Source organism: Nyctereutes procyonoides, unplaced genomic scaffold (assembly GCF_905146905.1).
Source record: "Nyctereutes procyonoides isolate TBG_1078 unplaced genomic scaffold, NYPRO_anot_genome, whole genome shotgun sequence".
Classification (NCBI taxonomy): domain Eukaryota; kingdom Metazoa; phylum Chordata; class Mammalia; order Carnivora; family Canidae; genus Nyctereutes; species Nyctereutes procyonoides.
In genome coordinates this window covers 32,709,681-32,733,403 of record NW_026575120.1, presented here as the reverse complement: position 1 = coordinate 32,733,403, position 23,723 = coordinate 32,709,681, and the positions used below count along the sequence as shown (strand labels likewise).

General features: G+C 38.3%; 1 protein-coding gene across 7 annotated transcripts in view; it reads right to left on the bottom strand.

Moving 5' to 3' along the window:
* LUC7L2 (LUC7 like 2, pre-mRNA splicing factor) overlaps nt 1–20,946 on the bottom strand; it is a 62,389-nt gene extending 41,443 nt beyond the window's left edge. The window contains exons 1-5 of one of the 7 annotated variants that reach the window (XM_055335177.1): nt 17,809–17,879; nt 15,065–15,166; nt 10,651–10,727; nt 7,841–7,911; nt 6,145–6,239 (exon numbers count right to left, since the gene is read on the bottom strand). In XM_055335177.1, coding sequence (XP_055191152.1) covers nt 6,145–6,239; nt 7,841–7,898 — 153 coding nt within the window. In that variant the 5' untranslated portion in view covers nt 7,899–7,911; nt 10,651–10,727; nt 15,065–15,166; nt 17,809–17,879. Of the gene's footprint in view, nt 1–6,144; nt 6,240–7,840; nt 7,912–10,650; nt 10,728–15,064; nt 17,588–17,615; nt 17,784–17,808; nt 17,894–20,831 lie in introns of those variants that run through there. The other 6 variants (XM_055335175.1, XM_055335173.1, XM_055335176.1 and 3 more) reach the window with 6 other exon arrangements.
* Nucleotides 20,947–23,723: the final 2,777 nt, after the last annotated feature.

The window sequence follows — 23,723 nt, the reverse complement described above, 5'->3', positions numbered from 1 at the left end:
TAGTAGTAAAGTTCTAATTATTCACTGGGAAGCTTTTCATGTGCCTCTGACTTCCTAGGCGCCAAAGGTGTTTTTGGTTTAGGCAATCTCTAGAAATGCTTGTTGAAGGAACGCACATTTTTATAACTGACTGAAGAATAAAATGCAAATAGTAAAATCTACTTAATACGAGGACACAGTATAAGATATACTTCGAGAGCCAAAACTGGTTAAACTTAAGACTGGAAAAACTGGCATTTTCACAAATTGGGCAGCTCAAGAAATTGACCTGTCATAAATTAAAAAGAAAAAAAGTGAAACCAATAATCTGGGCTATTGCTAAGAACTGTTAAAAAATACCAAAATCGTCCTACTAAACAAACCATTTCTGGGGAAGAAATTTTGAGTTTAAAATATCTAAAGACTAACTTTTTCACATCTGCATGTGGAGCTACTACTGTCATATTCTGATCAGCAACAAAACCAAGATACTCTCCAGCTCCTTATATGTTAAAAGATAACGCATTTTCCCCTAATAATCATTAATTTTTCAAACTCAAGTTAGTTCTGTAACAGACTATTTAGTGTTTTGCTTTGGGTGGATCGATAATTCATTCAACACAATGGAGGGACACTGTTCTAGATGCTGGGGACATAACACTGAACAAAACATCCCTGCCCTTATTTTGAAACTTACATTCTAGTTGCTGGTTGAGAAAATTTTATGGTTTCATATCACTTATTCTGCTTCTCCATACTTTCATGGCACTTTTATATATGTACTATCAAAGGGACTTCAAGAGTTTTAAAGTTCAGGCTTGGATGTACCTAAGTAACTGATTTAAGACGAGCCCTTAAACAGAATAGTTTAGAGATGCAATAAAGGACTCTCAATTAGTAAAAAAGTACACTTTAGATAAAAACCAGAACCTACTGGGGCACCATAAAATCAACTCAGTATTTTTGACAATATTCCTACCTACTGACTTCAGAAAGGCAGAAAAAAATTTTACTTTATTCCTGTCTCTAAGTATTTCTCAATTTTAAGCTTTAAATTCTATTTCTGGGAATGCCTGGGTGGCTCAGCGGTTAAGCGTCTGTCTTCGGCTCAGAGCGTGAACCTGGAGTTCCAAAATGGAGTCCTACTTCGGGCTCCCTGCATGGAGCCTGCTTCTCCCTCTGCCTAGTCTCTACCTCTCTCTGTCTTCTCATGAATAAATAAATAAGATCTTTAAAAATAAATAAATTGATAAATTTCTGAGGAGAACATTTTTTTTTCTAAACAAAATTTTGTGGAAAGTCCCTTTACTTAAAATGTGCAAAATTCCAGTTGAAATAAAAAAAAGACTGGCCTGTCCCTATATCCTTAGTTCATGAAATTCCTCCAAGGACACTTCAAAAACATCTGAAAGTCACTGCCCTAAGTAAATGTGCTATCTATAAAATTAACAAAAACATTTTTTAAAGTATTTAATTAACTCTAAGATTCCTGTGTAGTATAATGTACTATATAATTCTCTGTGAGACCTGTGACAAGCACAATTTCTGTGAGCCTTAATTCTCCCCATCAATGAACTGATGGCCTTACACAATACAAAATGGCCTGTCAACCCTAAAATTGTACTAGGATGAAGGCTACAATCAGTAGTGGTCATCTCTAATTTTAGGACAGGCACATCATGACAGTATACATTTTCATCTCTGCAGATCTTAATCTTGTTTCTGTTATTAACTCTGCTTTAAATTTAATGCCTCTAAATTATTAGCACTACACATCTTTTTCCCAGATCACAAGAAGCTAGATGGAAAGATTTTTGTAAGCACTTTAGTGTACTCTCTTCAGGGAAGATCTGTACTAGAAATAACGTGTTCTGGGGAAAAAAGGACAATTTTGCTTAGGTTTTTTGTTTTGCCTAAATCTCAAAGGGGATGGCTGCCTATTGTTTGCACAGTGAGTAGAACAGGAAGAAACTATGCCAGTGGGGCGCCTGGGTGGCTCAGTGGTTGAGCATATCTGCCTTTGGCTCAGGACATGATCCTGGGGTCCTGGGATAGAGTCCTGCATTGGTGTCCCTGCAGGGAGTCTGCTTCTCCCTCTGCCTATGTCTCTGCCACTTTCTCTGTGTCTCTCATGAATAAATAAATAAAATATTAAAAAAAAAAAAAGCTATGCCAGGAGGAGGAGAAGAATGAGACTAAAACAAGACAATATTCTCAACAACTAGGAGAATAATCCAAGCCTTTGAAATAAAGCAGCTTCGTCAGTTACAAAATGCTTATAAAAAAAAAAAATCACAACCCCCCCAAAATATATATACAATTACTTTGAGTCTCTATTCTACATTTAATCTCATCTGACTGACTTATTAGCCTATGAATTAGTTATACCACAGTAGAAGACTGATGAAAGGTAAAATATTACGGAGCATTTTTCACCAAACCGAATTTCAAAAATATTCCAAATAGTCAGTTGTGAGTACATATTTAGAAATCACACTCTCCATTTCCAAATACATTTCTGTGTATTCTTCTGCTAAATAACCTAGAGTATTGGTGAGTCGTATTCTGCTGGAAGTGACAGATCTGAGGAAAAGGGCAAACTTCAGTTATACAACAAAGAAAGAGCATTATAAAATCAAGTTACAATTCAGTTCTTTTCATCTAACATGTAAAAAAAAAAAAAAAACAGCCATTTCAACATAAAGAGATATGAACTGTTCCAAAAACATTATTCTACAGAGATTGGTTGCTAAAGAAGTCATAACTCTGTAATTATAAACCATTTGTACACAGGATGAACTGTTACAAATAGCTCTTTTTCCTAATAAGGGTAATAAGAAAGTCACACTATGGATGGTTTTGAGTTCTCAAGGAGACCTCTATACGATAACCCTGGAGTCTCACAAAGTTCCACAGCCACCTGCACCAGCTCTACTTAAATTCTCACAGAGATTCACAGCTGCTTTTTTAAGATTTATTTTATTTATTCATTGAGAGAGAGAGAGGAGAGAGAGAGAGAAGACAGACAGGCAGAGACACAGGCAGAGGGAGAAGCGGGCTCCACACAGGGAGCCCGACGCGGAACCCGATCTGGGGTCTCCAGGATCACGCCCTGGGCTGCAGGTAGCGCTAAACCACTGCGCCACCAGGGCTACCCGATTCACAGCTACATACATCCTTATGTAAAGCCATCTCTTATCTATTATATTGACAAAAAGGAGATATTTTCACCCAGTTTCCCTGGCAAGTGCCTACAGAAGAACTTTCTTTAGCTTTTTAATATAACCCAAGCACCATCAATTTTAAAGCCTCACCATTCAATTCTGTACCATAAGAAAATGCTAAGATATTTTTCTATCAACTTTTTTTTTAATTTATTTATTCATGAGAGACACAGAAAGAAAGGCAGAAAAACAGGCAGAGAGAGAAGCAGGCTCCATGCAGGGAGCCCAACGTGGGACTCGATCCCAGGTCTCCAGGATCACACCCTGGGCTGAAGGCGGAACTAAACCGCTGAGTCACCGGGCTGCCCTCTATCATCAATTTGAAATGTGTAGTTCAGAGAGGTTAAATAAAATTTGAGAAAATGTGCATCTTATAAATCTTGTAAGAACTTTAGAAGAAGGGAAGTTCATAACCAATCACACATTCATTTTAACAGAATAAAAAATTAAGTATTCTCTACAAAGTAGAAAACGTGTTAAATAAAACTTGGGTTCAATCCCAATTTTACTTGAAATCAGTAGAACTATGTGATTTCGAATACCTTCACCTATTATCTTTAAAGTGAACTGTGGATCATAAAATTGTTTTATAATTTTTTTATTTAGAGAAAGCAAGAGTGCAAGCGCACGCGCATGTATATATACACACGCAGACACATGTGCATGAGCAGATAGGGGGGTGGAGCAGAAGCAGAGAGAGAATCTCAAGCAGACTCCTCCCTGACTGCCCCAAAATAGTTTTAAAAAATAAATGAACATAGGGGGATCTGGGTAGCTCAGCTGGTTGAGAGTTTGACTCTTAGTTTCAGCTCAAGTCATGATCTGTGTCTTGGGATCAAGCACTGCACTGGGCTTGATGCTCAGTGTATACTATGCTTAATCACCCCCTTACTCCTACTCTTGCTGGCATACTTACTCTCTCAAATAAAATCTTTTTAAAAAGGAAATAAATGGGGATCCCTAGGTTGCTCAGTGGTTTGGTGTCTGCCTTCAGCCCAGGGTGTGATCCTGGGGTCCTGGGATCAAGTCCCACATCAGGCTTCCCGTATGGAGCCTGCTTCTCCCTCTGCCTGTGTCTCTGCCTCTATTTCCCATGAACAAATAAAATCTTTAAAAAATTAAAAATTAAAAAAAGGAAATAAATGAGCATAGCTGCATATGTACGTTATAAAATGTAAAGCACAACTGTGATGTCAGATTTTTATCAATGCCATACCGGAAGAATATAACACTATGTCCATATCTTGCTATAGCTGGGTTTAGAGTTTTAAGAAATAAAAAAACTAATTTGTCACTTTGCTAATTAATCCTGTTCCCAAGTATTATTTGAAGTGATAATGTAGCCATTAAACACAACTTTGTTAAATTTAATCAATAGTAACTGTAGAGAATCAAAATATACTATAGATAGACATTTTATTGATTCACATTCTTTTTTAAAGATTTATTTATTCATGAGAGACGTGGAGAGCCAGAGACATAGACAAGAGAGGGAGAAGCGGGCTCCTCGTAGGGAGCCTAATGCGGGACTTGATCCCCAGATCCAGGATCATGCCCTGAGCCGAAGGCAGACGTTCAACCGCTGAGCCACCCAGGCATCCCTTAAAAGTTTTATAGCACTGTAGAAAATACTTTATGGATATTCTAAAGAGTAGACATGAGGGTTAATTATCTGTCATAGTTCTAATTCAAGTGTTCAGAATCTAGATTATGTTACTACACTGAAAAAATATTCAAGTATCATACATATATTTTTAAATGTAGGCTCTTTTTCCCCCCTTTTAATGTAACAGTTTCAACAGTCTTTCCTACTGGAAAAAAGACAGAGTTGTTTCCTATTTTATATGTCTTAATATCTGTTAAAGGTATTTAATTCTATCCAAAAGAAACCACTTGGGATGCCTGGGTGGCTCAGCGGTTGAGTGTCTGCCTTCAGCTCAGGGCATGATCCCGGGATCCGGAATCAAGTCCCACATCGGGCTCCCTGCATGGAGCCTGCTTCTCCCTCTGCCTATGTCTCTGCCTCTCTCTGTGTGTCTCTCATGAATAAAGTCTTTTAAAAAATTAAAAAAAAAAAAAGAAAAGAAAAGAAAAAAGAAACCACTCATTTAAACTGCCCTAAATACAGGAACTCAAGTCAGAAATCTTCTCTTTATTTCAGTCATTTCTGGCAAGTGAGAAATAAAGCCAGCTAAATATTTATCCCCTACTAGTCCTCCTCTGCCATCAAATGTGGCCTGTGAAAGGAAACTCTTGCAGTGAGTAATCATTTCAACTAAACCCCAAAGTAAGAAAATCAGATCCTTTGTTCCATTTATTTAAATAGGTCCATCATTATGTGATTTCTTTCAAATTAAAATGATGAAACTCCAAGGTCAACCAACATCACTAGCTATAGAATCTAAATTAAGTGAGCTTTATATTATTTAAGAGCCAGCACCATAAATGCATTTTAAGTGACAACAGTAATAGCAAATTCAGTTCTGTGACTTTAAGTATTTACTATTAGGTTTTCCTCATGATTTCCATGATACAATGTGTACAAATCTAAACATATAATGCCTTGGATAAAAGTCTACTCTGCTCTCAACAATAAAGAAAACTATTTTAAAAATCATTTATAGAATTGCAGAAACTAAAAGTGCAATTGCAGTATAATTGCCTCTACGTTCCAAATAAGAAATACTGTCTCAAAAATTATTCTGAAGAATGGAAAAAATTATAAAGCGAAGCACAGCAAAGACTTTTCAGAGAAATCTCATTTTTGCAGATTTAAATCATCAGCCTAAATAATATAAGAGATGCAAATCCCTCCTCTAAACTGTCTTAAAAAATGACTGCATAATAATCTGACAAGAAATTAAGTCTTTTTTTTTTTTGAAATTAAGTCTTCATCAAGTTGGGATACCAATAATTAAACAATAAATTTAATAATACGTACAGTTCCAGAGAGGACATCATGGGGGCAACAGTTGAGAAGGTGACTCTTGCATACTCTGTCATCGCTGAATTTGATTCGTTGACGAGTAGTATCTCCTGTAATATAGAAAAGTTAATAACATTCAAGGTTAGACAACTGGAAAATACTTATTTTCTGAGAGCCCTACTATCACTAGTTTTTTCCTGTGTGGCTACACGCACATACATTTATTTATATAAATCAGCTCAAGAGGGATTAGTTTGTATAATATCCTATAGAAAAACTATTTTAGACATGCAATTGCAGTATGTGTACTGCAAATGTAATTCAAATAGTCAAAGTGGGAAAGCAATGCATTCTGTTAAACAGAGTACTTCAGAAAAGCATAGGATATAGAGCAGGAATGGACTTTGAAGATTATGGAGTCCAACTCCTTCATATTGCAGATGATGAAATCGAGGCCCCAAGAGGTTAAGCGACTTGCAGCAGACCCACTAGGAGAGTTTCTACTGGTATACAATGTTCCCTACTTGACGCTAAGCATAGATTTATTTTGTAATTATTTACATTAATTGAAAAACATAAAAAGTAATCTTGCAAACATTGCATACACACTGCGAATCCCCACTGAACCCCAGACGCCATTTCTTCCACTATTTTGTTCCAGCTGAAGTGTCTCCCTTTTGCTGCTGGGATGAGTTAGAGAGGGTAGAATAGCGTGTTTAAGAGTGTACAAACCTGGAAGAAGGACTTACACACCAGTCAGACAAAGGCACAATGCCTAAATGAAACGTTAACTTTAATGCCTCCAAAGGTACCATACCTTCAAATTTTAGGTGGTCTGTGCTACATATGGCCATACTGGGTACATTTAAATTTATTCTGTCTTCATATAACACAATACACCTCCTAAGCAACAGAAGCATCCAACCTCCTAATCAGATATGCCTATCTAACTCAAACTTTAAAGAGTCTAAGAAAAAGAAAAGTAACTAGCTCTAGGAACAAAATATAGATGTTAGTTACATTTTTTTTGCTTAGAATCTCTTTGGGGGGAAAAAAAAGAAAAAAACTCTTAAGGATGTTTTTTCTATGTAGAATGCTCAGATAAGCCCTAAGAAATGTTCGTGTTTTATTTTAGTCTTAAGTTGATATCATCATTGATGAATGAAAACCTACTGATGAATTACTGAAGCGAGAACTGTTGGTACCAAAAGAGATTGTATACACCTTTGTACTTCACATGATGCTTTGGGGCACTCCAAAAACTCATCTAGGAAGTGATTCAATTACTTAATTTGTTTTTCACATGTGAGTCACAGAAAGGTTAAGCCTTTACCCCTTTTACATGGTCTTATTTTGAAGAGCTTAATGCAAAGTCAACTAAATATGTCATTTTTAAGTGGGGTAAGATTTTGTTCAAATTGTTTTAACTCAAAAAGACTTAAAGAATATTCTAATTTAGGGTATATAAAATTTAAGAAAAGTAATTTATAGCTAAAATGATAGCTTCAGAGCAGTTCAACAATAGGTTTTCTAGAGGCTAGTCTCTAGTTCAAGTAGGTTATTTTTGACACCACAATTTGGAATAAATCATTTTGTGTTCACGCCTGCTACTATAATAAAGGTTATTTTGATGGTTCCTTTTTTTCCTTTGAAACACAACTGCTTTTGTTCCACATTCATTAACACATCTGAAAAGTTAGTGATAACTCACGGCTCGGCGAATGCGGGGCCTTTCTGACACTCCCTTGCAGATTGAAGTAGGCAGGCATAGATACATTGAACCTTTACAAATAAAACAAGGGGCCAGATTGTTCAGTTTGTATAGAATAGACTCTGCCAGCAATTTCAATACAGCATCTAGAAGTACATGTTGACTGTAAAGATTCTTGTATATGAAAACAAAAGTGAACAAAATCAGGGTGTTTTATTTTTCAAAATATAGACTTAACAAGTGTAACCCTACAGAAGAATATGACCACAGGAAAAAGTCCAATGCTGGAACTCTGGGAAATGGTCTCTGGGCCAACTGGGGTTTTAAAAAATGCTTTTTAAAAGATTTTATCTCATTAAGACTTTGGTGAAGGCCTAAGTTCACGTTAGAATGATACTATGATAAGCTAGCACCAGAAGGGCAATGCTATATATTAGACTTTTTTTTTTTTTTTTTTTTTGCTTACTGGCATGTAAGAAAAATGTCTTATTTTTAATCCGTACCCAAAATGTGCTAAGGAATTTCAAAGATGATGTAGCTTTTCTGAATAGGGAAAGGAAAAAAAAAAAAAAAAAAAAACCCTTACATATCTAGGACTCTCCCTACTACATACCTAAGCTTTTTAATATGCAACAACAGTATTGTTTCAATGCTACGTAAAACTAATGGTTCAGTAATACTATAAACCAGGCCTTACAATAAAAATCAAGGTTCTTAGAAGTTTTACTAATCAAGCATTTTGTGAGGTAGGGCTACTGTTTTTGCTTCAGAAATCACAACATTAAGTCTAATATTAAGATACATGTGCCCTGAAGACACAGCTATAAGTTAAAATATAAACAATTCCAAATACAAATTTAGCAAACATTATCCCTGATGAGCTCTTACAAAAAGTATATTTCTATAAATGCCAAAAAGTGTTTTAAAGTGCATAAGAATGGTTGCTCAATAAACATTTGATAACTGCAAACGCAATAAATACAGCTATCAAATATCAATTACACATTACAGAAACCTTTAAAACAATGAAATAATAAAAACTCTAATAATTTCAGATACAGAAATATCCTGAGATGGACTAGCAACTAGGTATGTTTATTGGTATTTTAAAAGTTTTACTTAAGAGACTTTAAGGTTAACATTTTAAAATAACTTGGCTACATTACCATGCAGTATTTAATACATTTATTTGGGCTTATGCCATGAAAGTGTAATTTAGCTAAACCAACAAAGAATTTTAAAATAAAAATACTGATAATTTTGGTTTCTGTCAACATATCTGGCCCAAACCATGTTTTTCAAAAGAAACTAGGTATAACAGCACCCATGTGAAAAAAAGGGGTGGGGGGCAGACTATAAGTAATAGAAAACAAGTATGAAACAAATCTTATAATACAAAGAATTACTTTGTGGAGTCAACATACTGTATCTTTGGGCATATATTCATATAAAAATAACCTGAGTTTAAAAACAAAACAAGACAACTACCCTCTTACACTAACACTGGATCCAAATCATAGAAACAAACCTATTAGTGCACATATCCTCTGTGCGAGTCAATGGGGTTACAAATAGGCATATAACTACAAGCTCTGTACCCTCAAGGAGTCCATGATGTTGATAGAGAAATAGGACATTTAAATAACAAGTAATAAAGGTAGCATGACCCAAGTGCCAAATGGATTTCTCTAATAGTAGTACTTCAGGAATTCTAAAGCTAGAATGGCCACCAAGGATGGAGAGGTTAGAAAAGGCTTCGTATAAAACGGTAGAAGCCAAAATTTAAAGACAAGATAGGACTTAGATCACAGAAAAGAAGAACATTCCAAGCTGGAGTATTATCTTTGACAAAGCTTATAAAGGCAGAAACGTTTAGGGAATAGTAAATACTCCAAGTCAAATTTGGCTTTGGCAAATGGCTGCATGTAGGGGAAGAGCAAAGTTGGGGCCAGAGTAATATTTTCTGGGTAAAATCCGATTTCCTAATTTTTTCACTTTTTTTCAATCCAGATTTTCAGTGTGTAAACAAAGTTTAAAAAAAAAAGTTTAAAAATAATGGGGCAGAAATTAAATCATGTTTAACAGCAACACAATGTCTATCCATAAAAACATGGCGGTTTCTCTGCCCTATAACTTCTACATTAATTAGGCTTTGTACATAACTATGATGCCAAGTTTTTAAAATTAGCAATTTGGCTTAGAACTTCGGTAGGCAAAGTGTTCTTCACTTGAATGGAAGCATCAAAATTTCTATTAATACTTACTACCAAGCAACTAACTTCAGAGTAAAAACTTTCTCTTTGGTTCAACCCTTTTGTGAGTTTCATGAATCCTAATTTGTATTTGGGAATATCTGAGTTGCAGGTGTACAATAAAAACTGAGATGCCTATTGCTCTTCTCAAAGTTTCTCAGCAAGTTAACAGGGCCTAAAGCGGTAGTGAAGCAATGTCACGTAGGGAATATGGATAGGCCACTCTACAGGCAGCTCCCATCCCAACTATACTCAAATACCATTATACTCAAAATCCCCTTCAATCTGTTGGGAGGGAACAACGAGCCCACTGTAACCCCAACACCACGGTTTTATGGTCCTGCCTCTTCTGAAACTGCCTTAGACTTAAATTATAGTAGTAACACTTAAAACTTCAGTCTAGATGGTATCTGACATCATTTTACATGGTGCATGCTATTTTTCCCAATACCCACCCCCTCCCCTCCAGTGGCACCCTCCCTCTCCCTCCCATACAAACAATAAATAAACTTTCATAGATTTAGGTGCTATTTTAAAAACATCAAAATTTTACTTTACCCATTCTCTCCGATGCTCCCTGTATTTTTTTAAGCTGTGAGTGGATGACCATGCTATGTGATCAACAACTGTGAAGGCTAAGCAAAAGTGAACTGAGTTTAGTATTATAATTAAAAGAACCTTAAAGTTTGTAATATTTGACATATATAATGGTATGCGGAATCCTTATTTTACTGCATATTATCAGGCATTAATGGCAAGCAATTTATAAAAACAACTAATTAGTATTTCTCTTATATAGAATTAGCTTAGAACTTAGCTTAGGGAAAACAGAAGAAAACTCAACAGCACACAAAGCAAATGGAAGCAACCCCTAGCTTATAAATGGGGCCAGGAGAAGAAAAGCCCTCCCATATTCTCCAATGTGACAACCAAAGCCCTCCCCACAGATACACTTGTTAGGGGCCAAGTGTGACCACTGGCTTAGGACAGGATAGGCACATTCCCTCTGAAATGAAATCCATATACCTTCAGTAAAAGGAAAGCAGAGCAAGAGAAAGAGGTGTATAGCTGATAGCTTAAAGCTACTCATTTCCCTGTGCCCTCAAATCATCAAATGCAAAGAAATGTTTCATCTTCTTATTACCAGCCTTATATTAGCTACTAAGTCCACATAGTAACATATAAACTATATAAAGACCAGTGGCCAATTTCTAGTCTAGTACAGGGCAGTAAGAAGTCTGCCCTGTCCCAGGAAACCCTCATCTTCAGAGGTAAAAATAGGGGATTCCTGCTGCACAGGGACTACTACACTGAAGAACCATTGTGATTACTTTTACATTCTTCTCCAAGTGTCTCATCAACTCTACTAAATTCTCCCACCTACCTTTGCTGTTCCTTTAGAATTCAGTCTAAACCTCATCTATAAGAACTCTTCTGTAATTATCCTTTTTAAAAAAATCTTTTACTTCATGTAATTGTTAATACAGTTTAATTCACTGTATATATATATATATATATATATATACACATACAGTTCAAAGTACAGAATTTGTTTTGTAAAAGTAATCACTACCATGTCTTAACATATTATGACTATGGGTGCTTTGAAAACAGTTAACACGACGTGATACATGCCAAACTTGTCAAAATTTTATTTATTACATAAGAAAGAGTACTCAGCCAAAGGTGGCAGTGGGAAAAACCAATTATGGCATTGTCCCTTCCAAATGTAATAGAGTCACTTCTATCTACTAGAGCTTATAAAGTCATACCAAGCAAGTAAAATTTCCCTTCCCCCAGAAAATGCAAAAATAAGGGTACGATATGGCTCAGAAGGGCTATCCCTCTTAAATCTTTTCATAGGGTCCTATAGGTTTATAATTACAAATAGGTGCCACTTTTACTCCTATGAGAACCCCCAAGACAAGCCCAACATTTAAAAACTTCAAAGCCCATTGTAGAAATTGCTAGAACAAATTCATTCTTACTGAATATGATCAAAGATTAATAAAATGTGAAAGTAACTTTTTAAAATCTACCAGCCTTGTTTGTGAAAATCCATGCAACAAAACTGTAAGGAATGAGACAGGGAACAGCCTTGTATTAAGTGAAAAAGCTTACAGGATATTTAAGAGCTAACAGAATGGTGATGGAAATGTGAGAAGAGAAATATTAAAGTAGCTACATTCCAAGGGCTCTATTCCACCCCTTGTCACCACCCTATCTCCTCTCAGTACACAAGCGTAGAGTCTTGGCCACTGGCAGGTGTGGTGGTGGAATATATGCTTTAGGAAATCTATCAATGTTTCTTTTAAATTTAAGAAATACATTAGAAAAGCTTGAATAGACTGCTACCTAAACATGAAGTTCTAAAAGATTATATGGAATTTGTTTTATAGGTTATAAAGGAAAGTCAGTTATTAAAAAGTTGCAGCCTGCTAAATTTTCAATTTTGATACTTACTTGCAGAGCTGCAATTCTGATACAGTAACACCTGTACTGGGGATATCTGGTGCCTTCTATCATCCAGAACTTCCTATACACAAAATTAGAAGTAATGAAACCTATCTCTGGCTATGAAGAATTTGCTGAAAAGAACCAAAGAAAAAGTAATTGGCTGATTTACCAAAAACACAAATTCTCATTCATTGACTACAGCTTTAAAAGCTAAGCAGAGCCTCCCCAAATCAAAAAATAGTGAAGGAAAGAAATAAAGGAAAAGAAATGAGAATATCAAAGGACAGAAGTGACAGACAACTCAATGATAAAGTTAAAATGGAAAAACAGAGATTACCATGAAGGAGACTGAGCCTTACGACTACTGAAAGGACACAGAAGAAATACTGTGTCATGTTGGTTATACACCAAATGCACAAGGATTACCTTTGGGGAAAGGATTCTGACTGTGAAGGGAAACAGAGGGACTTCGTTTGTAATGCTTTTTTTTTTTTTTATAATTTGAAAAAAATATACATTTGCTCACTCCTATCAGTGTTTGATAGTCTTTTGCATTTTTTAAGAGTTTGCAAAATTAGGCCCCTATAATCAGCATCACAGAATTTATGATTTAAAAATAAACATAACTGCTCATGTGTAAAATCTTCATTTCCCACTAGACTTTCAGTCCCTCTAAGATTAGAGTCCTATATCACTACTTTATTGCAGAGACAAAAGACAATAGAAACAAATGTGTCCATAATCTCTAAGGAAAGGAAGAAGTAACTAAAGCAACTCAGCAACCAGGGGATAGTCAGGAAAGAAACAGTTTACTCCTATCAACAATTACTATATCCTAAAGCACATCAGCCAATAAATAATACAGAACACCATGTCCAGGGAAGTATCCCTTTAATACTGTGAGGCAAATTAAGTAACACGGGATTGTCTCAAAACAAGAACACATGGTTCCTAGATTCTGAGACGAAGCAACCATTTTCTTAGCAAAGATGTTCTGCTGTTTCCCTATGCAACATAAAATCATAGCCACTTGCCCCACAGTTTCTAGTCCAGGGATTTTCCTTCATTAAGTAGCCCTTCCCACAGCCAGGCATCTTTTCACATTCCCATTGTTAAACAGGTTGGTGAAATCCTGCAGAACTGCTGGCCACCATGGGAGAGGTGGGAATTCAAGCTAAATGAGGTAATTTCATTGTTGAGGTCTAGATGAACCTCTCTAAGGACTCCTAGATCTCTCTCTCTCTCAGATATGCATTTCTTCTGGTTAGTCATTTTTGAGGACTTGGGTATGTATAGTTCAAACAGCTTTTTCTTTCACATGAATAACTACAACAGTATTTTCCAGCGTATGAGATTTGTACAAAAGATGATTTTAGGTATTATCCAATTTCACAAACAGGATTTCATCAATATTTTAAACACCACTCAATCATTCAGTAATTATCATGATTAACTTTTTTTTTAAGATTTTTGTAAAAAAAAAAAAAAGATTCTGTTTATTTATGAGAGACACAAGAGAGAGAGGCAGAGACATAGCCAGAGGGAGAGGCAGGCTCCATGCAGAGAGCCCGATGTGGGACTCCAGGATCCTGGGTCTCCAGGATCACGCCCTGAGCCGAAGGCAGACGCTCAACCGCTGAGCCACCCAGGCATCCCTCATGATTAACTTTAAAAAAATACATGATAAAGTCCATTTGGTGCTTAACATCTAACAAGTTCTAATGCTAAGCACATGTAACAACATAGTCTAAGCTACTTTTTTTTTTTGAGTCTTATTTTTCAAAATATCATGTTGTTCTCACTATATCTTTCTAGTGACATAAATTTTCATTTTAAAATTAACTTAAATTTTTAGAAAGTGAGTTGACGTGAAGAAAATATCAAACAGAAAACAGGGTAAAAAGGCGGTATGTGTGGCTAACACTTGGGAAACACTTATCTAGAACAGAGTTTCTCAAATTTTTAACGTGCATCGGAATCATGTAGAAGGCTTCTTAAATCACAGATTATTGGTCCCAGTCCCAAGAATTTCTGGAGTCAGCCCAAGAATTTACATTTCTAACAAGTTCCCAGGTATTGCTAAAGTCTGAAGACCACTCTTTTTTGAGAATCACTCACCAAAACAGTGGTCAACAAGCTTTTTCTTAATGGGCTAGATAGATAGCAAATATTTTAAACTTGCCAGCTAAGAGGTCTCTTGCAATTACTCTGCTGTTTTACGGCAAAGCAGCAATATTGTGTATGTACACAAATAGGCGTGGTTGTTTACATATAAAACTTTACAAAAAGCAGGTGGGCCATAGTGTCAATCCTGATCTAAAATATACCTTCAAATAACTAAAAAAAAAGGGTATACTGCATAATCTAACAGTAGGACAAAATAAAGAAGCAGTGAACGGTTAAGTATACTATAGATACTATCCAATTTCTTTTACTGAAAGGCAAAAATTCTGGAAAAGTCTAACTCTGAAAGAGAAAACTGAGGTCTCAAGAAGATAAAAACAAAACAATTTACCATGCATTCAGGAGACATGACAAAAGACTCAGCAAGGGCAGCTGGTTAAATTCTTTTCATGTTGAATCACACAGGTCAAACATCACTGCACATGGTTCACAACTAAATTAGAACATATGGATCAGTATCTAGTGAGTTTTTTTTTTTTTTTAGGAAAAAAGTTTAAAGACTCCTTTCTCTAGCCCATGTTAAATAGCAAAATATGACATTTACTCAATTTACAAACTACTTTTCTCTATAACCTCAATCACCTTAAAAATTGATGCATTTTGGCCTTGCCTTTCAATTTCTACCCTAGTCGCTACTAGTGCATGAGAATTTAAAACAAAAAGGAAGAGCGACTATTCTACAGATGAATTCACAAGATTCCTGTCAGAAATGTACCCTCTTGCTCCCTCATTCATTCTCCAGCAAACTGTCCCACCTTTCTTCATCTTCTTAGTAGACTGATTAAGCTGTTTAGTACAATTATGTATACTTCCTCACAGACTATACTAATAGCCCTGGGCTTTTTTAGGATTCAACCCATTTCATTCAATTTCTGGAATTCCATTCTGGAGGAGCATCTGCCTCATTTATCTAGCTATGTCCACACTTAGTGATCTTCAGTTTTGTTTTGTTTTTTTTTTTGTTGTTGTTGTTTTGCAACCCCACCACTTGCCTGAAGTCTTAGCAACTTCAAGCTTTAATGTCTGTATGAACCACCTGGTACTGAACACCAATATCTGACTCACTAAAAGACTAATATATATATTATAATCCATGGCACCTTTCCTGCTACCTATCTTGAACATGCAGCTCACCATCATTTTTCCTTATGTGACATATTATCCAAACCAAATCAAAGCATTTACTTCATTATAGAGCTTATGCAGTGATAAACAATATGATTTTTCTTTGGTTTCAATGTATTTCTTTACCCAAAGTAAAAGAATTATCACACAAGCATAGGCCTCCTTGAGGAACGCTAAACTATACAAAACAAGATTATATGAAATTATACTATTATGTTTTCTACGCTGTTTTGCAGGCAGAAACATTCAGAGTTCAAAACGCAAAATGAGTTAAAGTTTGTTCAAAACGATTCAACATATGTTAACAGAGCTTTTGGTGTTTTGATATGCCTGGACCTCTTGATGAAGTATTTACTAAAACTCTAATTTAGCCTTATGTTTACTGTTTAACCTTACTTTTGCTGTAATTTCTTATGTTAAAAGAATTTACAAGCTCTGGAATAAGATATACTCCATTACTACTTTTAAAAATGTGTGCTTGTACATTAAAGGCTATGCCTCCTTCACTTAAAATGAACAATCCAAGTGGAATAAAATGGCTTACAACTGACCAAAAAATAAATATGGCTCATTATGCTAATGAGAAAAATTAAAAAAAAAATGCTCTCAATGTTGATGACAAGCCAAGGAACACAGATTACAGTAAAGATGATTTTATGAAGAAAATCCACTGAAGAAAACACTACTTCAATCTTTGATTCAATTATTTATTTTGCAGAAAGACAGCAATGTCATCCTATCCTACAGGTTCAACAGTGATGTATCGCTAAACTTCTATTAGGAGCAAGTAAATTATTTTCTTAATTCTATTTTCCTGGTCACCTCCTAGAATGAATAGTATACCCTTTTAATTTTACATTCTGCAAAACTACTGTAATATATAATTGATCAGCAAAGATACCAAATTATGACTAAGTGTATTTCTATTAACTGAGGAAGTACATCACTGTATGTTTAGAAAGATTACCCTCAAAAATAGGCAAAATCATCTGAAAACTTTCACTTGCCCTAGACATTCCCTAACCATAATGGCCAACTAATGATAATATAAAATTCTATTCTATATTCTACATTCTATTTATTAGTCTACTCGTCCTTTGGAGTGTAGGGGGGAGGTGATGGCCATTCCTGGCCTGTTTTAACCTTTCAGAGATTATCTCTACTCCTTTTTAAAGCTTATAAGTAATTTAAAAATACAGAGTCCTCACAACCACTTCTGTAAATTACCTAGTTTCTAAACTTAAAATATAATCTAAATTTATACCCTCAATTTTGTTTAATTCCTATCCCTTGTACCTTTCCAGGCCTTATAGGGGCCAGGACCAGAGGCTTATAACCAAATTCTATTTGTTGGCAAAAGAGCTCTAGCAAAGGGCAAATAACCCAACTCAGAAAAAAATAACTACAGACTGTGCAAGGACATTGAGTTCCTCCAACTGTCACACAGACAACTCTCATACTGCTGCTTCAATTTTTCTCTGCTGCTCCTCCCTACTTTCAAATGGACTATGTTCATCCCTCTCCCTTCAATTAACACTAACAACTGAAACAAAAAGATATTTATAAGGTTTAATTTACCTCAAACTTCAGACAAAATAACATACTGATTTATATCTACTTATGGTTCCTCTTTCCTAAAAAAACTTAAGATATACTTATTTTTCAACATTTTTTGAGTGTAACATAGGAAATTATTTGGTTTCCCATTTAACAAATTATTGATTTAACTTGAGGCAAAAAAAGGTTAAGTGACTTACCCAAGGTTACAATTAGAGGTACAGCTGGGGCTAGAAACCAGGTCTCCTGAGTCTCAGCCCAGGGCTCTTTTCCTTAGCCCATGATGCCTTATCAGAAAAATCCAAATACAGTCAGACCCCCAGTTACATGGGTATGAGTTACACTGATTCACATATACAAACTTTATATAGTGTGACCAATGTTTCAACTCACGCGGTACCCTGCTTCCATTTATGCAGTATGCCAGGCATCGGCACGATTTTCAGTGGCACACAGGCGGTTGCCACCACCAGGGCCCTAGGCAAAATTGCAAAGAAGGCAAAGTTTGTCTTTGGCCCTCCCACCACCCTTGTGCATTCCTCTCCCACCTCCTGATCATCCCCCTGCCCAGCCTCCCAGCACCAACATGCTGCCCTCTGGTTGTCCAAAGCCCCCCACTTCCACCACTCACCCAGGACTGTCCTTTCTGGAAGTGCCCAGTGATCCAAAATTACCTCTCCAATTCCCTGACACTAAAATTCCTAATGCTGAGAATTTCAATTGAACGTAGGTAATCTAAATGATTAACTGATTTAAGTAACTCAAAATAAGGTACTTTTAACAGACTTACATTTCCAAGGAGTTTAAAAAGGAACTAATTAAAAACTGATTTGGGAGAGGGGAAGAAGGAATAAATATTTTTACTGGTGGAGAGGGGAAAGTGAAAGGAAAACAAGGTTTTCCCAGTACCCTAAGCCTCTCGTGCCACTTCAGATTCCCTCACAGAACACTAAGGGTTGGGGGGAGGTTACTGCGACCGTTGAGTCCCACTATCCCAGAAAACAGTAGTTGTTTTATAGTCAGTTTCTGGGATGATTAAAAAAGGACAGAGCTGCCTTAAATACGCCCTCCCCTACCTACCTTTTCCATATCTTTCCCACCTCTTGGATCCCCATTTCCACCTCTTAGTGCCAAAGATACCCAACAGCATTCCCTGTAAGCTGTTCCTTTGTCCAATACAAAGCTTTCCATTATATGGTTTCAAATTATATGGTGTTTATTCAGGAACGTATCCATGTTCCCCTACCCCTGGATAACGTGAAGTTGACTGTATGCTAAAAAAGAACAATCCTAATTATTTAAAGGTCCTGAATCATAAAATGAAATATGTAAACTCATTATCTGGTAAGGAAAAGAATGTTCTGATTCTTATCTTGTATACATAAAAGAACTAATATGGGTATCTAAAAAAACATTCATTTCTTTTCCTTGAAAGTAGTATACTTCTTACTTCTGGCCCAACACAGCAGTGAAAATCCAGTCATTTCAGTTAAATAATATCGTGGACTCGTTAACATGAGTTCATTGGTAAATCCTTAGTCTGGAGGCAAAAAAAATCCAGTAACATACACATAAAAAAATTTAAATTTATTTGTATACAAAGCAGAATGGATTTTAAGAAACCCATGTTTCTGCTGACTACTCACATAGGAATATATATTTTTTTCTTTTTTTTTTTTTAATGTAGCTTTGCAATACTAGATTGGCTACCTTGTTTGGAAATTTATCAGGTGATATTAGGTGAGAGTAGTTTTTTTGATCCAATTACCCTTCCAGTAAAACTAGAAAATTCAATCCATGCAGAAGGTGCCAAAAATGGTATCCATCTAGGATCAAAAGATTCATGTAAAATCTTAAATGATTTCCATAATTTTATTACAAAAATTATTCTGTCAACTACAATACTGAATTAGGTCCCTCGCCAATACCATCTTCATTATGGAAGAAGAGCAATGTTAAGACATGCTGCAGCTATAAAATAACCATTCTTATCTAACTGAAAAAATGAACAGGTAAAAGTTTCTTCAGGGGCATTTTTAATTAATGTTAACTTTCCAGGGTTTACTACACAAAATTCATCTCCTTCCCAATCTTCCCCTCCTCTCTACACAACCACAAATAGATTTGCCACCTCCACCTATTTGTCTGTGTCCTATGTAGACAAGTTCCCAATATGGGTATTTTATTAAAACTGAACTATGAACCCTGAAAAGCCATTCTCAGTATGCATTGCAAAAAATACTTTAATATACTTTTTTAATTCACTCACATATTTTGCAGCAAAGTATTCAAGAAAATTACAAGAGCAACTATTAAAAATATGTGTGCCTCTTCTCTTACGTCAAGCAATTTAAATAACTTTTTTTGAAGAAAAAAGCATTTCTTTAATGGCTGAGAAACGATCTGCCTAAACAAGCAACATATAAAAATAAACGAGTGTTTTGCTTTTTAGAAGAGAAAGTAGTAAACTAGACCTTTCCTCCGTATTAACACGGACTTCAGCTCAATTTGAGAATACATGATTATCACCAAAAAAGCAACAGCATTTCATCTTTTCATTTAGAAATTCTCTTTATGACAAAAAGATATCCAGGATTAGTGATCTTCTACATCAGCTCTAACCTAAGTACCTAAAAGGATCGTTGTTTTTTTCCCCTCAAGTCTACTCCACTGGGCACCACATTTTCAAAATGGTTCTATTTGGGGCACATGCGAGATTTGTCAATATTTACTGAACAAAGCTTCTATTAAATTCTCTAACAAAATGGAGGTCTCTCGGAAGGAAAAAAAAAAAAAAACAGGCCATAACATTTTTCTTTTCACAAAATGGGGCCAAACACACCCACTTCACGAAACCATGGTTTGGGTCAGATTTTCTCCATAAGCAGGACCGTGGGGACCGAGAGTGCACTGCTGGGGCGGGGCTCGAGGGGAAGGTTTCCTCCGGACCCAGGTAGGGCGCGGGGGGCGGGGCGGGGGGCAGTTCTGTCTGGATGCTCTGGAGGGCGGCGGCGAGGGACGATCCCACAGCTCTGGCTCAAGGAATCAGTCCACGGGGCGGAGGCTTTAGCGGTCCACCGGCACCTAATCAGCCACAGAACCGGACGACCGACTACGCCAGCAGAGACGTGGGCTCTCCCGTCCCAGACAAGTCAACACTGAATCTCAAACTCTCCTTTCTGCCTCCAGGCCCCGCCTGACCCCATTGGCAGCGGTTCCCGCCAATCCGCTCGGTCACCGCCCCCCAAGCCCGCCTGCCCGGCCCTGATTGGACGGGACGGGAGCCGGGCCCTCGTGTTACCAATCTGGGAGCCCCTTACTCAGCCACACACGCAAGCCCAGGTACGCCCGCGGAGCCCCTGCCCGTCGCCGTCCCCGTCCCCTCCCCCACCCCCAGGGCACTGGCAGACACTTACCGTCCCGGGAGGTGCCCATCAGCTGGTCCAGCATCGCGCGCATCTGGGCCTGCGCCGACATGGCGGCGGCGTAGCGAGCGGGCGGGCGGGGGTGGGGCGCAGACCGGGCCCTTTCGGGCGGGGGGGACAGGGGAAGGGGTGGGGGAAGGTGAGACGCTGTCTCAGCTGCCGCCGCCGCCGCCGCCGCCTCAGGGCGTGTGGAAAGGCAGCCGGAGGGCTTGCAGGAGAGTCCGGGCTGCGCTCCTCACGACGGTGCGTCAGGGGAAGGCAGCAGCCCCCGAAAGCGACCCTCGCTCCCTCACTCTCCGTCGGGTCTTGGGACAGAAGCGTTACGGGCTAAGCAAGCGCTCGCCTCCGACACCGCCACCCGCCAGAAGCCGTCAGCCCCCCCTTCGAGCTCTGACGCCGCTCGCCGCCACCGTCGCCGCGACGTGTGCGCGCACGCTCCTCGCGCTCAGTTGTTTCCCGCGGGGGCTCCACCAACTGGCGTCCAACTGTATCTGCTCCACCCGCCCCGCCCGGGCGGGGTTCCACCCTAACGGCTCTCGGGCGCGTGCACGCGGGCTTCTCGCGCCCCTTTCCCCCAGATCTCGCGAGACTCTGGTTATCGAACGACCCTCGAGCCGGATCTGCCCGAGGCGCCAAACCTCGCGCTGCCTGCTGAGAGGGGGCTCGCGCCGCGCGGCGCTGGGTGCTGGCGAGCCGGGGCCGGATTGGCAAACGTGCCAGAGCGTTACCCCGAGTCGGAAGCAAGTGGAGGCCTTGACCGTCGGTTCGACCGAGGTTAGGCGTCTTCGTAGCTCCTTACAGGCGTGTTTCCAACGCTCACTCCCTGGCCCATTGACTCTCTTTCAGGGGCGCGCCCAGAATGTCGGGCGCTCAGCCTTTCCCCCCCGCTGCTGCCCTGACCTACAAAAGCAGCCCTGGAGATGGGACGTCTGGATCACCCCCCTTCGTCGATGCGCCGAGGCCAAACGCCACCCCGCCCCCGCCCCCCACCCCGAATTAGGGTAAATCGGGTTTCAGGAAAGAATACCTGAAACTAATACACTAAGGAAACAGATGATCTAACCTGGTTGGAGTGATCATCATTAATTTTAACAGGAGACTGTTAGTCTAAATTTGGACCTAAAAAGCAGGGTTCTCAGGAAAGGTGACATTCTAGAGAACTTCCTTTTTTTTTTTTTTTTTTTCTGCTTAAGAAGTTTGAAGAATAAAGCCTTTTCAGTGTGTCGGCAGCATTGGGAAAGAAAGCCGGTGTTCGCTCGTTGCATCATCGCCTTGGATTCAAAGTCCTAGCCAACTGATTGCTAACTGGGACCTTGAGCAGTTTCTTAATCTCCTGTTTATGGATATAAACACATAATTTATAGCATTGCTGTGAGGACTCAATAAGCTAACAAAATGCCTGGCCATTTTTTAGACATTTTTGTAAAATATTAATGGCTTAAAGTGAGACCTAGTTTCTTCCTAGACGCTTGGAAAAGAAATAATGGTAAACTTTTTTCATTAAAAATTTGTGTGCGGGGCGTCTGCCTTCAGCTCAGGTCATGATCCCAGCATCCTGGGGTCCAACCCGGTTCAGGCTCCCCGCTCATCAAGGAGCCTGCTTCTCCTTCTCCCTGCTCTTGTGCCCCCACTCATTTTTCCTCTCTCTCTCCCTCTCAATAAATCTTTTTGTTTTTCAATAAATCTTTTTTTAAAAAAGTTATGTGCTTCAGGGATCCCTGGGTGGCGCAGCGGTTTAGCGCCTGTCTTTGGCCCAGGGCGCGATCCTGGAGACCCGGGATCGAATCCCACGTCGGGATCCCGGTGCATGGAGCCTGCTTCTCCCTCTGCCTGTGTCTCTGCCTCTCTCTCTCTCTCTCTCTATCATAAATAAATAAAAATTTAAAAAATTAAAAAAAAAAGTTAAGTGCTTCAGCCTGGAACTTACCAAGATTAGTAAAAAAACATAAAATAGTAAGCAGTCCCAAGATCCCTTTGAATGCACATTGGGCCAAGGAGCACCTGGCTGGCTCAGGCAGTAAAGAATGTGATTCTTGATCTCAGGGTTGTGAGGTCAAGCCCCACATTGGGTGTGAAAATTAAAAAGATTAAAGCTGGGACACCCAGGTGGCTCAACAGTTGAGCATCTATCTTTGGCTCAGGTCATGATCCTGGGGTCCTGGGATCCAGTCCCACATCAGGCTCTCTGCATGGAGCTTGCTTCTCCCTCTGCCTATGTCTCTACCTCTCTGTTTCTCTCATGAATAAATAAAATCTTAAAATATATATATAAATGCATATTGGGCCAAAAAAATTTTTAAATCACATGGTTTTTTGTAACTGACAAAATAGTTTCCCTCCAATTATTCAAAGATCTCAAAATTCGAACTGCATACACTATGAATATCACTGAAAAGAATTTTCAATAAGAGGAAAGTGTTCAAAGTCGATTTTTATTTTCTAGAGGGAGGCATATTACATGTACATATGTACAGTATGATCTGAAAAACAATATCCTTAGGTTGGAATTAGACTAACATGTTGAATAATTAATATGTTAAGGAAGAGAACTTAGTTTTTATCTTTTACTTCCTGCTTTCCTGGTGCTAACATTTTACTTTTTTTTTAAATTTTTTTCATTTATTTATGATAGAGAGAGAGAGAGAGGCAGAGACACAGGCAGAGGGAGAAGCAGGCTCCATGCACCGGGAGCCCGACGTGGGATTCGATCCCGGGTCACCAGGATCGCGCCCTGGGCCAAAGGCAGGCGCCAAACCGCTGCGCCACCCAGGGATCCCAAGGTGCTGACATTTTAAATGGGTCTCTTATAAACAGCATATCATTTTTTAACTTAATCTGATATTCACTTTTAACTGAAGCATTTATTCACTTATATAATTATTC